This window comes from Lemur catta, chromosome 11 (genome assembly GCF_020740605.2).
Source record: "Lemur catta isolate mLemCat1 chromosome 11, mLemCat1.pri, whole genome shotgun sequence".
Classification (NCBI taxonomy): domain Eukaryota; kingdom Metazoa; phylum Chordata; class Mammalia; order Primates; family Lemuridae; genus Lemur; species Lemur catta.
Genome location: NC_059138.1, coordinates 28,857,392 through 28,873,379, shown reverse-complemented (window position 1 = coordinate 28,873,379; position 15,988 = coordinate 28,857,392). Strand labels below are relative to the sequence as shown.

The window sequence follows — 15,988 nt, the reverse complement described above, 5'->3', positions numbered from 1 at the left end:
TACACAGGTTATTGTAGCCACTGCTGAATTCTGACCTCCTTTCTACTGCAGTATCTCATGATCTGCTTACAGTATTTACAAGTACCTGAATGAAACATGCTTTCTCATCCTTCTCTGCCTGCACATGCGCCTCCCTCTAAACTATATATTCATGTTTGCCGTCTTCAGGTGGCTAACTCCTATTCATTATACAAAAGTAAGTTTGAGAGATAATTTGTCATCTCCACCTCAGTTAAGTTTTTCCACTCTCTGTTCCCGGAAATACCCTCTACTACCTCTAATTTTAATATGCTGTAAATGTCTATAGTCTAGGAATCTCTTCCACAGTATTGTCAAATTCTTGAGGACAGGGTCTTTCATCTTGTATCTCCTAGTGCTTAGCATATATTAAGTGTTTAACAAAAAAGTTTAAAAAGCTAGTGATAATTGTTTTTTTTTCTTTACCAGACTTCTTCAAAATTTTTAACAGTCAAGAGTTGGTTAAAAAAAGTAAAGTTTATGTATATTATATAACCATAATGAAAATTTTTTCCTGGATGACACAAAGCCTTTTATTAGTCTTACTTTCTGGTTATTTCATTTCAATAAAATCCCCACTAGGGGGCATACAAATAAAAGCAGAAACAAAACTCTCAATTTGACAGAAAAAATATACCTTTACAATGGTGTATTTATCCCTTCTCTGTACTAAGGGTAAAATGGTTGATTTGTCTTCATGTCATATTTTTATGAACGGTTCAGTATTATCTACTCTGTTTTTAATCTGCTTAAAACAATGAGCTTATAGTTGGGAGATAAATGAAACAACTCTGATAAAAGAAATTTTGGCAATGATAAAATGCTAGGAATTGGACATCCATTTCCAGCTATCAGAATAGTTTTATTAGATTAAACCTTCCACTGACAGAGGCTGTAAAAGCTAATAAAATACAAAATATGTTTGAAGGCACAGTAGAAAAACCAAGGCTGCCAGAACATGAGAAGCCAAGATCCAAGAAAGAAAAGAAGCATTCGTTGAACTGAGTCCTACATCCTCTGTCACTTTTTCCCTTGAGATATTTGTCAAATCCTAGGTGGCATTAGCAGAAAGCAGTACTTTTAGGCCTTCTCATGGGGCTAGACATACAAAAATTGGTCAGGGCTACCTAAGCACTGAGAACTTCAAAGATCAAGAATCTAGAAAAAAGAAAATAACAGAAAAGTGACCCTGCAGAGAAGTGAAGTGATCTTCTGATGAGCTTTTGCCTTCAAAGCATTTGCAGATTCCTAAACTGTAAAAAGTGTGTGTGTGTGTGTGTGTGTGTGTGTGTGTGTGATGGAAGTGGAGCAGTAGGAGAAGAGAGGGAGACTACAAACGCTAAGCTGAAACCAGCTGCCAAGAGGGCTTTCACTTTCAGCATTCCCAAAAAGTTGAAGAAATAAAAATTTGGCATTCATGAGCCTCAAAAGGAGAGTTGCTCAGGTGAATACCCAAAGTTTGAACTGATAGCACTATACTGAAAGGCTATACAGGAAATAAACTAATCCTGAAACCCATTCCTGAACCATCTTAATCCCTGATTAGACCAAGGTGGTCTGCCCTTGTTCTAAATATCAGTCAGAAGAATATTAAATATCTTCTGAAAGCAAACACACCTGTAAAGTGTTTATACATAATATCCAACATTCAATAAAAAATTACCAGGCATTCTAGGAGACAGAATCAAGTGACTGAAAGAAAAGAAAACAGATAATATAAATAGTCCTATAGATGTTATCAGAAACACACTTTAAAATAAGTGTGATAAATATGTTCCAAAAAATAGAAGGCAAAAAGAAAAATTTAATTAAAGACCAAAACTTTACTCTTAATACAATTTTTGGTATATATTGACTGATAAAATATGAAATTCTCAAATGAACTAATTTTATGAGGCAGTAGCATAATTTTAACATAATCAATGTATATAACATTATTATAATCAACGAGATTTATGAAAAGGCAGTCTATTTGATGGAGAACTGAGTTCAATTTAAAAGTAGTAATTTCCTACCATGTACCAGACACTAGTAAGGCAAAAGTCAAGTCAGAATTTGGAAGTTTTTTTTTTTGTCTTGGTTTCTGTGCATGTGTTTTGAAAGACTAGTGTTAAGAACTTTCCATCAACTAGCTTTTCCCACCTTTATCCTCTCTTTTGTGCTTTTAAAAGGACAAAGTAGATTTCCAGTTACCTGAACAGCAATATTAATGCATGCCTTAAATACAGAAAGTAACACTAAGATATTTGTAGCTGTTTGCATGCATGTAAAACTGGTAACAAAGATAAAACCAGCTCCTATGTGCAGATAAAAAAAGAGGTGAGACCTTGTCTCTACCAAAAATAGAAAAATTTTAGCCAGGTGCAGTGGCCTAAGCCTGTAGTCCCAGCTACTCGGGAGGCTGAGGCAGGAAGATCTCTTGAGCCCAGGAGTTTGAGGTTGCAGTGAGTGATGATGATGCCACTGTACCCTATCCCAGGCAACAGAGTGAGAACCCATCTCAAGAACCAAAAACAAAAAAGACAGAGACGTAAATTTAGAAATGAGCACACTATATGAACAGGTAATTTATAAAAAATACATAAAAGGCTAAAAACATAAGGAACAATGTTCAAACGAATTAAATATCAGAAAAATAACAAAAACTGTAACATGCTCATTTTTTATCCATCAGATTGCTGGATAGTCATAAAGCCTAATAACATTTGGCAAGGATGCAAAAAAATGGATGCGCTTTCACATGGTCTACATATGTAAACTTGAAAAAACTTTTTGGAAGACAGTTTAGATGTACCTTGCAAGATTTTAAACGTGCAAACCTGCTTTGTCAAAGATCATTGGTTGTAGGTATGTGGCTTTATTTCTGGATTCTCTATTCTGTTCTATTCATCTATGTGTCTATTTTTATACCAGTACCATGCTATTTAGGTTACTATCACCTTGTAGTATAATTTGAAGTCAGGTAATGTGATACCTCTAGCTTTGTTCTTTTTGCTTAGGATTGTTTTGGCTATATGGGTTCTTTTTCAGTTCCATATGAATTTTAGGCTTGTTTTTTTCTAATTCTGTGAAAAAATGACACAACAAGAAACAAAAAACATCAAAAACTGAGCAAACGACATGAGCAGATATTTTTTCAAAAGAAGACACACAAATGGCCAAAAAACATGAAAAAATGCTCAATATCACTAATAATCAGAGAAATGCAAATTAAAACCACAATGAGACACCATCTTGCTCCAGTCAGAATGGCCACTGATAAAAAGTCAAAAAACCAACAGATATTGTCAAGAGAGAGAAAAGAGAACACTTATACACTGTTGGTAGGAAGATAAATTTTCCTACCTCATGGAAAACAGTATGGAGAGTTCTCAAAAAACTAAAAACAAATCCACCATTCAATTCAGCTATCCCACTACTGGGTATCTTATCAAAAAGATACCTGTACCTGTATGTTTATCACAGTATATTCACAATAGCAAAGATACGGAATCAACCTAAATATACATCAACTGATGACTACATAAAGAAAATGTTGTATATATACACCATGGAATACTACTCAGTCATAAAAAATAATGAAATAATGTCCTCTGCATTAACTTGGATGGAACTAGGGGCCATTATCTGAAGTGAAATAACTCAGGAAGGGAAAATCAAATACCACACATTCTCACTTGTAAGTGGGAGCTAAACGATGGGTATGCAGGCAATAGAATGGAATAATAGATATTGGAGACTCCAAAAGGTGAGAGGAGGGTGAAGGATGAAAAATTATCTATTGGGTACAAGGTACACTATTCAGGTGATGAGCACACTAAAAGCTCAGACTTCACCACTACTCAATATATCTATATAACAAAACTGCACTTGTACCCCCTAAATCTATAAAAACAAAAATAAATTGGCAAAGGGTCTGAATAGGTATTCTCCAAAGAAGATACACATAAATCATATAAAATAGAAAATATTCTGAAATTGGTTAGTGGTGATGGTTGCACATCTTTGTGAATACACTGAAAACACTGACTTGTACTTGAAAGGGTGAATATTATTGTATATATTAATATAGAATCACTGATTGTCAAAAGGTTGTACACATATTGTTTTCAGTTGGACTAAAATAAATGCTTAGTATTTTTTGTTGTTTTTGTTGTAGCATGAGCTCTGGAATAATCTGATGTGAAATGGAGCATTTAAGATTCCAGAAAGAATAAATTCCCAACAGAAATAAAGGAAATAACCAGGAAAAAAAATAAATGTGCAAATCTTTTGAAAATTCTAATCCTAGAAGTCTTCCACAGAATTAATATGAACCAAGAATATTATCATCAATGTTATGGAAAACATTTGAGTGCTTACTCTACAGCTAGGCACTGCTCTAAACACAAAACAACTTCATGATGTGAGTGATGTATTTATTCCTATATTATAAAAATGAAACTGAAAAGATGAATAACTTGCCCGAATTACAAAGCTAGTAAATGATAATGCTTGGATTCAAACCTTGGCAGTCTGGTTCATGAGACAGTACTCTTAACCACCACATCACACAAGAATGTAAAAATTAATACAAACAAATGTTATCAATATGCTAATGGTTCAATAAATTACAGTGCATTAATAAGGAATACTATGCAGCTATTAAATTGAGGTAAACTTATTATATATTGACAAAGAAAGATCCCAAACACATTTTCAAGTGAAAAGAAGTATATGTATATGTATGTGTGTGTGTGTGTGTGTGTGTGTGTGTGAAGGTATATGTAAATATACTGAATAAAAAGGATTGGGAACATTTATCAAACTGAGGCAGAGAATTTAAGGAATTTCTTTAGTCAAAGAAGACTCATGATTTACTACATAGACTTCTATATTATTTTAATATCTCACAACAAAAATGTATTGACTATTTACAGGTTTAAAAGGGCTAGAAAGAAAAATTATAAATGACAATTTCTAGTAATGTCTCTAAATAAGCTATTTAAAAAATTCTTTCTGTGAGAATATTTTTGTGACTTTAGTCTGTTTTCATAGCAACAAATGATATGTCACATACTTACAACTAGAAAATAAGTTACTATGATAACCCAAAATTATACCTCAATCTATCAAACTGCTCTAGTGACATTTACAACTAAATTTATATTCTGAGAAAGAAAGCAACATTTTTCCCAAGGTATCTTCTGTTTACTAAAACATGCAATAACATTCAACAAGTTAACAATCACACAATGATTACGTCAAAACCTTGGGCGTTAGTTAATGTGTGCTGTCTTATCAATAGTAATAAAATATCTGTTGAAATTAAAATGCCACATCACTTTGAAAAGCCCTTATCTTATAACTGAACAATCTGAATACAACAAAGTCCTCTGCCGGAAAAATATGAGGATTTAGCATATTGGGGGGGGAAAAACCCACAATTTCTAAAACCAGAAATGTTAATTGCATGTACTTTTAAAAGGCTAATTATTACTCTAACAATAAAAATGTCAACTCCAAATTTAAGGCTAAATTGAAAAGGGTCTCAATTTTGTCGTGAATGCAATAATCTAAATAATATAATATGGACCTTTATGTTACTAATTTATATCATTTTTATTGTATTAACATAAAAAGAAAATAAGGAATGCAAAGCCTATGCTATATGAAGTTCCAATTAATTTTATCAAAGGCCACCTTGTTTTCAACTAAAATGGTAACATTTTTCTGTTCACATACTTCCCTTTCCAGTTTGTAGACTTTTTAAGTCAAAATATTCATATTTTTATATGAATACTATTTATAATATTTGAATTCATTATTTGTAGGGGTTATATAAATACTATTTAAAGCATTATCCTCGTACATGATACTATAATTTAGGAAAAGGGACAGAAAAGAAAGCCCCAAAATCCATAGATATAGGCAGTTTAACATAAACATATGTTTTGCAACAATTAGAAAAGTAATGCTGTTTAAACTGGTGTATGTTGAAAAAAACCCTCAATGTAGACAGACAAGATGAGGAATATAAATACATTCTACTGGTGGATCCTGTTCGGATTAAACTATTATAAATACCCTTATCAAATCTCTGCTACATTCAAAGGCACTTAAATACTTGAGTGCCAATTTTCTGTTCTGTAAAAACATCATCAACCCCTGAGTTTTAAGGATTTAGACAACATATTTAAAAGCAATTAACACAGTGCCTGGTACACAGCAAATATTCAATAAATGTTTCATTTAAAAACAAAGTAAAAAACCTAACCCCCAAAACAAATACTAAAGCCAAAATAAACACACCAGTATTAAATTTCTATATTTGCTAGACAAAGTACACTGTGCTAAGTATTGTCAGTAACAAGATTGAAGAGAAACATAAGATGTGATTTGTGTCCTTGAGAGTTAATTTAAAAACAGCTTTCAAGTTGTCAGTTCTTAAGCATTAGTCTCACAAGAAGGAAAATGAAAATAAAAGAAGTTAAGAAAAAATAATAAAAGAACAAGGTAGATCTATATATACTAATGTGGAAAGTTGTCCATGAAATATTAAGTCAATGCTATTTCCAAAGCCATTTTAAACAAGATTTTTAAAAAGAAGTCTGCATGGAAAACAAAGAATGACAGAGCTGACAGAAAAACAATTATAAATAAGCAAACAATTAAAAAATTTAGAAGATGCTGATTTCTATTTCTAGTAATGGCATGTTAGATAATTTGGACCAAAATTGTGAAGGCATCTAAAACAGCTAGGTGAAAAATTTTTTTCAATTTCTTAAAAACTGAAGATCTAAGATGCTGAGAAACTATTAAAATCTAGATGGCAAAAGGCCAGAGAGCTAAACTTAGCATTCAGAGTTGCTTTTGCCATGAGGGTATTTGTCAGTCTGGAAGAACCCAGTGGAAAAATGAACTACGGCTTTGGTGGCCTTCAAAATCAAGAGGAATGAATTCAAAGCTGTGAACTTATACAAGGTATGGAGTTTGATAAACTGTATTTAAAACACTTTCAGCAGGTATTCAAAGGGCTCTACCCTCAGCATAAGGATTAACCAGAAATAAATAAACTCTTTATGTTTACACCCCTAAAATGGTCCAGGGAACCACAATACCTGAATTTAAGATTACATGAATCCTGGACTGATAGGGCCTCAAGAAATATACAAAAAATCCTCTCTGATGGATCATCCTAGCCCTCATATTATTCTTACAAGATTTTAAATCTAATGACTAGCACCTAGTCATGAATGAGAAGCATGAGAAACATTGCTAACAGAAACAAACCCAAAAGACTTAAGATATTGGAACTATTCTATCTAGGTGACATGTTTACCATATTAAAGATGGTTTTGAGTTTGAAAATATTTTCAGTGTAACAGTAGAAGCGAAGCTTAACACGACTAGCTCCATCCCGCCTCTGACCCTCTGTGGTAATATCCTTTAGGTTAAAAGCTTCTGCTTAGCTCTGCACGTAGGCCAGCTAATTATAGGAAGAATTTAGTTTGTGGTTCAACTCTACAAGAAAGATGATAACCGTCCCTTTCCCAAAACTAACTCCCGGGGAGATAAGGAAAGTATGCACACAAGTAACAATGCTATGGTAAAGATTTATAGGAACATTGTGACCTGACCTACATCCTCCAAAGTTAACTGACCAAGAACAAAAAGTTTTAAAAGCTCCTCGAACCCTTGCTGAGGCCCAGATGTCTGCAGTCCTTGGTTACCTCTTCCAAGTCCTCTCCTCTTCCCCCTTCCTTTGATATAAAAAGGAGCCTAAAGTTCATGCTAACTTAAGATGGTTCTTTAGGACATTAATCCTGCATCTTCTCGGTTTGGTGGCTCTTTGAATAAAAGTCACTGTCTTTGCCCCAGTACCTTGTCTCAACTTATCGGCTGTCATGTGGCAAGTGGTATGAGCTTGGACTCAGTTACATCAGGGAATAAAAAGTGACACTGCAATTTAACAAAAAAATCAAACGGAAGTTCTAGAAGTAAAAAAAAATTAGCTGAAATTATGAACTCAATTGATGAGTTTAATGACATATTAGAAGGTGAAGTGAGATTTAGTGACCTAAAAGGCAGATCAGAAGCTATTATCAAGAAAGTGGCACAATGACACAAAATGTTGGAAAATAAAAAAGAAATATTAGGGAATACAGTGAGAAGATCTAATGGATACACAATCAGAGGCTTAGAAGGAGAGTAAATAGGGTATATGTAGTATCTGAAGAGATAATAGACGTGAATTTTCAGAACTGAGGCACCAATCCAAAATTTAGAAGATGCCTGTCATGACAATGATGGCAGATGGAGACACCTTAATGACACTGCATTAAACTGATGTTTTTTTTAATCAGCCATTTTCAGGATGAAACAAACAAAAGAAATGTTGGAAGAAGCTAAGATATTTTTGCGAAAAACACTGACACCCAGGCATCCAAATAGTATCAGCAGATTTGAATGTTGACTTAGATATAAAATTTGGGAACAACATAAACTTCTAAGCAGAGGAGAAGTTCTCTTTTAATCTATTTATGTAATAAATTTGAATATTAAATGTTCACCATCATAAAATAAAAATTTTACTTATTTAATACAATTTTTTGAAAAAGGCCAACCCCCAAAAGGTATAAGGTTTTTCTTAGGCTTCTCTGAGGGGAAACTGATAAAGAGCTTTCTCTTCCATGGACTGAACAGGTGACTGAAGAATATTTTCAAGGCAAAAAAAGAAAAAAAAAGTTGTGGACTCTAGGAAAAGGTTAGAATTCAATTCACAGATCTGTAAAACAATGAGAAATCCCAACAGGAATATTCTAGGTACTCTGATGCTAACAATTTGCTGAATGGGTGGGTTGATTTTCCCTGCCTTCCCTTGGTGGCAAGAAATGATAGTTCATTGTCCTCCTTTCCATCTCATTCCAAATTCTTATGACATTCCTCTAAAAATTAAAACTTGAAAGACTATCTTCATGATAGCCCCTTCCTTTGATAATCTTATAGAATTGGAACCATGACCTTATGACCTATTTTCATTCATCAACTATTTGATCAAATAACCAGACATTGTTCATGATTTTTAATAGGTTAATAATCAAAAGTATCTTCAACATTTTTTAATATATATAAAGTCTCTTACCTACAAGCAATATTGGGATCAGCGTTTCTTGAAAGTAGTAGCTCTACACACTTCAAGATCTGCTCCTCTGAGCCACGAGCAGAACATGCAGTTATCAAAATAGTTTGCTTATCTATAGTAAAGGGAAAAGTTAGGAAAAATCCTTCACATGTCAAGAAGTGCATATAATTGACTTTTTTTTACCATTCAAAACATTCTAAATATTTATAGTACTCTTAAATTCTATAACCTCTTTCCAAATCTCTCACACTTAGCAGATAACTTTAAGTCTTCCTTTATCAAAAAGTGAGATCAGGGAAGAATCTCTTTACTCTCCAAATTATATCTACAATTGATTTATTAATTTCCTTCCCCTATTCCCGTTTCTTCAAGGGAGAACAGAAAGTGGGTAAACACATGGACTCTGCAGTCACACTGTCTAGATTTGAATAGTTTTTGGTCAATTAAAATTGCCTTGCAGAACTCATGATTGGAAAACAATGATCTATATTTTCTGGTTTCATTTCTTTACTTCTCACCCACTTGACAACTCCTGCAATCTGGCTTATACACTACACTACTGAAACTGCTCTAATTACCACATCATTGATTTTTTTCAATCATTTTCTATTTTATCTCTGTGAACTCACTGTTTCCTAAAACTCTTCTTCTCTTGGCTCCTATGATGTTAATGGAGATAAGAGTGGATTAAAAACAAACAAAAAACACTTCTCAATTAAAACTCAGGAATTCAAAATAGGTCACCACAGCTGTGGTTCACATTAGTGCTCAATACTGACAAAGCATAAAGATTCTAGTCCCAGTTTTGCTACAGAGAAACTGACTCCAGTGATGTCTTAATATCTCATTAGGCCTAATTTACAGATACGAAGGTAGTATCTGCCCTCTTTATCTGATAGGGATATTTTGTGGCAAACAAAAGAATTTATGTGAAAAATATAAAGTGTTTTTTACCTGTAAGTATCCCTCTGATTAGAAGGAGGGAGAAGCAGAAACACTATTAATCAATTTTTTGAGAAGAATATGTTATACACTTTTAAAACTCTCAATCCTAAGTATAGTTTTCATTGAGTGATATTTTAAAATGATGTAATCAAAAGAAAAACAAAGCACAGCAGACTAAACATGAAACTGTTGATAAGACAAAAAACTATGTAAAATATATAAATGGGAAAACAGAATAGAAATGGTTTTACAAGTATCTAATGTAGATACAAAATTTACATGAAAATTAATTCTAAAATGAAACCTACACCTGAATTATGAAGTGAATTTAATTACCTGCTTAAAATATGTTAAAAATAAGTAATCGGTAATTCAATATAATAATTAAACTGGATTTGCTCATATACTTATATTAAAAGCACTCAAAGCACTATTGGTTGGAAATTATTTAGTAACAAAAACAGAAATATACAAATTTCATAAACTACCTTTGAAACAACTTTAAATGATATAATTCAGAGTTGAGTTTAAAATTCCAGACTGATTTTCAAGTAATTTTCCACAAAATTATAAGCTTTTTGATGTTTCTTTCAATGTATTTTTTCCTTTAAAAATAACCAAAACCCTCTAGCACAAAAGTTAAAAGTCTATAACATAACCAGCCATAAAAATAACTGAAATCTGTCTTTTTGGAAAGACAGTTTTTCAAAACATGTATAGATTCTAATTTTATTCTGTATATTACTTACATAATACAACTAATAGAGAGGTTTTTTTCAAACTGCTTTTTTATTTTTTTTTTACTTTGTATAATAGCTGCTGGGGAATCAAAGAATCACAGTAAACATAAACATAATCAGTTAAATTACCTCAAACATCTTACCCTTATCAAAGCTTGCATTAGCACCTCTGTCCAAAAGGACCCGAACCAGCGCTACATTGGCAATGCTAGCAGCATACATAAGGGGAGTCCATCCATACTGAAAGCTGGAATCTACACTAATTCCTGTCAATATAAAAACAAGCTTTTAAAAACCCTACCACCAAATGAAATCACTGCCACCTTAATATGCTTAAAGTACTGTGTATACTAACACACCATGTACTTTATTCTACAAGGGAATTTTTTGGTAATAATGGCTTCAGAAAAATAGAAAATAGTTATATCAGGACTTTAATAAAATTTGCTAACTTCAATTTCACTATAAGCAATATGTTTCAAGGGACCCGATTTGACCAATGTTTTATTATATAATATATAAAATACCTATATTATAACAAGTTTCTACATGCTACCTTTTTCTCTCTAGGGGAGTTGGGAAAGGTTCAACTGAGGTAAAATGTCTTTTAAATTAGAATATTATTCCTGGACAATATCATACATCTCTATGGTATTTATGTACATAAATATCACATGTATCCCTAAGATACCCTTAATTTCCTTCCCAACACTAAATTTATCCATGGGTGACTGACAAAACATGAAGCTAAAAAGATAAGTTAGGGTTAGATTACGAAAGCTCTGTTAGGAAGTGCAGACTATACTTTGTGATCCAGGAATCAAAATCATTACATCTGTATCATAAAGGCAACATAGATACCACTGTTGAGAATGGGACAGGAGGCAGGGAGACTAGTTATGAGGCTAGTTTACACAAAAATCAGAGCAAGGGCAGTGGAGAGAGAGGGGAAGTAAAACAAAAGGATATTTTAAAGGCAAGGTCATAAGAATTTAAAATTACTTTGATGAGGAGGGGTGATGGAAAAGAACAAATCAAAAATAACTATTAGGTTCTACCTTGGACAAATGATTGACAAGCAGTGAGCTAAAATAAAGTGGGGCACAGATGAGATATCAGGCCTTAGGAGTAGGATAGAGTTTGAAATAGCTACTGTCCAAAATGGGACAAGAAGAGACAGATAACAACTGTTAAGAAAGCACAAGAGTCAGCTAACTTTGGAATCCTCAAATCATTAAGGGTACAAATCCTTGGAATCATCTGATCTTGCACAACAGCATTGACTGCTTTGGTAATATAAAAAGTAAAAAAAAATGACCGAACTGATCTAGGATCAGATCTAGGACTGAGGAGGAGCATAGAAGATGAGACACAAGGACAAGTATACAACAAGGCAATGAACACAACTCTTTAAATGTATGTAAAGCCTTTTCTTTGAAGAATCAAGATGTAGTGGCAATCTCTCTCTTCAACCCAAGAATGATGTGCTAACCTCAAGAAAAGAAAACAGAACACTTTTCTGTTTCAAAGAAGGAAAACTTGTATGTGAAACAGCACTGAACATGTGCGTGCCTTTAATACCTTAAAATTTACAGGTTCTTCAGACTGCATAAAGGTGCTGGAATAAAAAAAAAATTACAGATTCTATAGTCTTTGGCTATACAGTGTTCCACCTGCAAAGATGGAGGTCATGGCACTGAGGAAATGCAAACTCGGGTTGGGGGGAATCACTTTTTTTTCTGTAAAAATACTAGGTCACTGAAAGACTACATATGTCCAATTCTAGTCACCTAACTAATTAATATACAGTACATGATAATCACTAGGAGAAAGTAACCTTAATTCATCTTAGTACATATATATACTGCTGGCCCAACTTGTCTTTTCTAAAAAATTTTCCTCTTTAAACTGCTACAATCGAAAGACTATCAATAAGATCAGAGAAAAGAGCATTGTTTTCTCATTATTCTTTTTTTTAGACAGGTTCTTCCTCTGTTGTCTGGGCTAGCGGGCAGTGGCATCATTATAGCTCACTGCAACCTCAAACTTCTGGACTCAAGCTATCTACCTGCCTCAGCCTCCTGCATAGCTGGGACTACAGGCGGGTGCCACATCGAATAATTTTTTGTAGAGATGGGGTTTCACTTTGTTGCTCAGGTTGCTCTCAAACTCCTAGTATCAAGGAATCCTCCTGCATCAGCCTCCCAAAGTGCTGGGATTACAGGCATGCACCAACACACACAGCTCATTATTCTTTTATTGACAGTATTGCTAAAACTGTGACAGCAAAGGTAGCATGGAAATAATGTGAAGAAAAAGAGAAGAAAATGTGGCATTTTAGCATAAAAATTCTTGCTAATCATCACCTCTAATACTTAAAGTATTAAGCATCTATTATGTTCCAGGCATAGTGCAAAAAAAAGTTTCAAAAGGAATGACAGTGAAGGCATTCAAAATAACACTATATTGTTTAGGGACATATACCTATATAGCAAAATGTAAAGATTCATAGGAATGATAAGCAATATCTACAGAAAAGTGATAACCTCAAAGGAGGGAAAGAAATTTCCATACCTCTCTGAATGTCTGAATATTTAATAATTTAAAGAGAACTGAAGATGTTAGTACATAGCAGAATAACAAAAACTGGAGATATCTTCAAACTATTAACAGTGGTTGACTAAAAGGATACTTTCATTTTCAATTAAAGTTTTCAATTGGTGCAGAAATATGTTTCAAAAGCAAGAATGACTTTGAAAGGTAAAAAATTAAAAATACTTTTAAAAAGAGTTAAATAATGACATCTAGAAAGAAATATACTAAAACAGGAGTTACCTGTGAAAGTAAGACATTAGTACTAACGGGTGAGAGCAGGGACAATGGTATCTTTCTACTTATACCTATACTGTTGATTTTTTAAAATAAAGCTTTTCAAATTTTTGTAATTAAAAACAAATTTCAAATGGTTAACTAAATACCTACATAGCAGTAGGCTCTGTCCAAGAGACTGAAAAATCCATATTTGCCCACCAATCATATCAAGTCTTAATCCTTCAAGAACTTTCATCACCTTCACTGTACCTAGTCCTGCCACTCCCAAGGCAAATTCTTTTCTAAAACAAATTTCTGCCTATTCCACCCTGTCTAATACTATGTACACTAGACATATATTCATATCAGGTATTCAGGACTCTTTCCACTTATATAATACAAATTTTATTCATTATTATTCCTCAATTACAAACTCAAGTTTCACTGTCCACAAAATTATAAGATCCTTCTCATTTGTTACAATAACAGCTAACATTCACATAATGCCTATATGTTCTAAGTCCTTCATGTATTTTAATCCCCTCCCCCAGTGACCCTTTAATATAATGCATCTTCATCTTAAAAAGGGAGAAATTGAAGCTTAGAAATGTTTGGTAACCTAGTCAAGATTATAGAGCCATCAAGTGGCAGAATCAAATCCAGATCTGTTTTGTTTCCAAAATGGTTTATTTTCCACTAAGCCATGCATTGTCTCTAGCATAGAAGAAAAACATTTTGCCACATACAATCTCATCTAACTACTTTGTATTAGTAATGTTTTGTATCTGCAACTAGATGGAAAATTCCTGTTCCTCCTTTGGATAATTGTTATAATCAACAATTTACATTTGTATGTGAAAGTAATTGAAAAAAATATGTAATCCACCGAAAAAATATCAGGGGCCTAGAGCAGAATTATGATGCTGTACATAAAGAAATTGATGCTCTGGAAGTTTAAGTGACTATCCCAAGGAACAACACTGAGTATGCAGTAAAGCTGGAACAAATATCCAGATACTTATTCTGATTCCTAGCTCAGGCTTCATTCCACCAAAACAAAACAAAAAAGCAGAGGGAAAGAACATATCTAAAATGTACATGACTCTCAACATGTGAATTTTGAGAGAAAAGAATAAATAAAACAAAATAAAATGTACATGACTAGAAACAATTCTCGAGAAATATATTATAGCCAAGTAATGTAAAGTAAAAGTGATCAGGGTGGGGTAGGATTAGTCAGAGTAAGCCTCCTAAATAGGTTGTAAGAACTAATGGAAGATAATTAGGGTAGCCTTCCAAACATAAGGATGAAAGAAGAAAATAAGGCAGACAACTAAGTCAACTAAGATATATGTGTAGGACAACTGATATATTAACATTCATCGTATTTGCATTAAGAAAGTAACTAAAATAAGGGCAATTGTGTTCCTTTGTCTCTCACCAGAATCTAGGAGCTCCTGGACCAATGAAATATCTCCTGTGGTCAATGCTTTCTTAAATGTTTCACTCTTTTCTTCACCAGGTAATGGCCCTTTTAATTTCTAAAAAAACAGAAAGTTTTTTTTTTAAATCTTGTTATGCATATTTTCATTTCCACTGCATCAGGAAACAATCATGTTTGGTTAGGTATATAGGATTTTTTTTTTTTTTTTTTGGTTTGGTTTCGGCCAATATGCAAAGTTTGTAAAGAATTCATGTCTAAAATTATCTTTAAAGGGAAATGGGAAACGGCGGATCCAAACCCAAGTGCACAGCTACGATGATCTAAAGAAGCGCATCTGATGGAAATCACAATAGGGGAACAAGAGAAAATTCTGCGGATTTAAGTCCAAACGCCCATATTACCACTGGGAAAAAGGGAAACGCGCGAGGAAGGAAGAGGGTTCAACAAGGCTAGGCTTTGCCTTCGAGGGCCAGGGGAGGCCGATGGGAGGTGCGGTCAAGACAAGGCCTCTTCCGCTACCTGAGACACCCGGTCGAGATACCCGATCTCCCAGCCGTCATCCTCGCTGTCGCTGCTCTCGCCTCCTCCGGCCACTGCCAGGCCGCGTAGCGCGCCGGACGCCATGCCTGCCAGGAAGCTCCCTACTCGCACCGCGCGTGCGCCGGCTCTCCCGGCGCCTGCGCACTGGGGGAGCGCAAGGCTGCGCGGGAATGGTTGCACGGGAAGGAGCGACACGCGAGGGCCTGGGCCTTGGGAACCTCTGGCGCAGGCGCGTAGATGCAGGACTCTTGCCTCCCCGCTGCCTCCAAACTTCTGCCACCCGAGGTGGAAATCTGGCGTGTCTGAGGGGGCCCACCGGGCTGACAAAGTTCTCGTGCCAGGCTCCTGGCTGGTGCCTCCAATTCC

At 34.3% G+C, this 15,988-nt stretch overlaps 1 protein-coding gene across 1 annotated transcript in view; it reads right to left on the bottom strand.

The window, feature by feature from the left end:
* ASZ1 (ankyrin repeat, SAM and basic leucine zipper domain containing 1) overlaps window positions 1-15,738 on the bottom strand; it is a 39,554-nt gene extending 23,816 nt beyond the window's left edge. Inside the window, exons 1-4 of the mRNA XM_045564088.1 lie at window positions 15,602-15,738; window positions 15,080-15,179; window positions 10,971-11,093; window positions 9,143-9,254 (exon numbers count right to left, since the gene is read on the bottom strand). Of these exons, the coding sequence (XP_045420044.1) occupies window positions 9,143-9,254; window positions 10,971-11,093; window positions 15,080-15,179; window positions 15,602-15,706 (440 nt within the window). The 5' untranslated portion in view covers window positions 15,707-15,738. The remainder of the gene's footprint in view (window positions 1-9,142; window positions 9,255-10,970; window positions 11,094-15,079; window positions 15,180-15,601) is intronic.
* Between the last annotated feature and the right edge of the window lie 250 nt (window positions 15,739-15,988).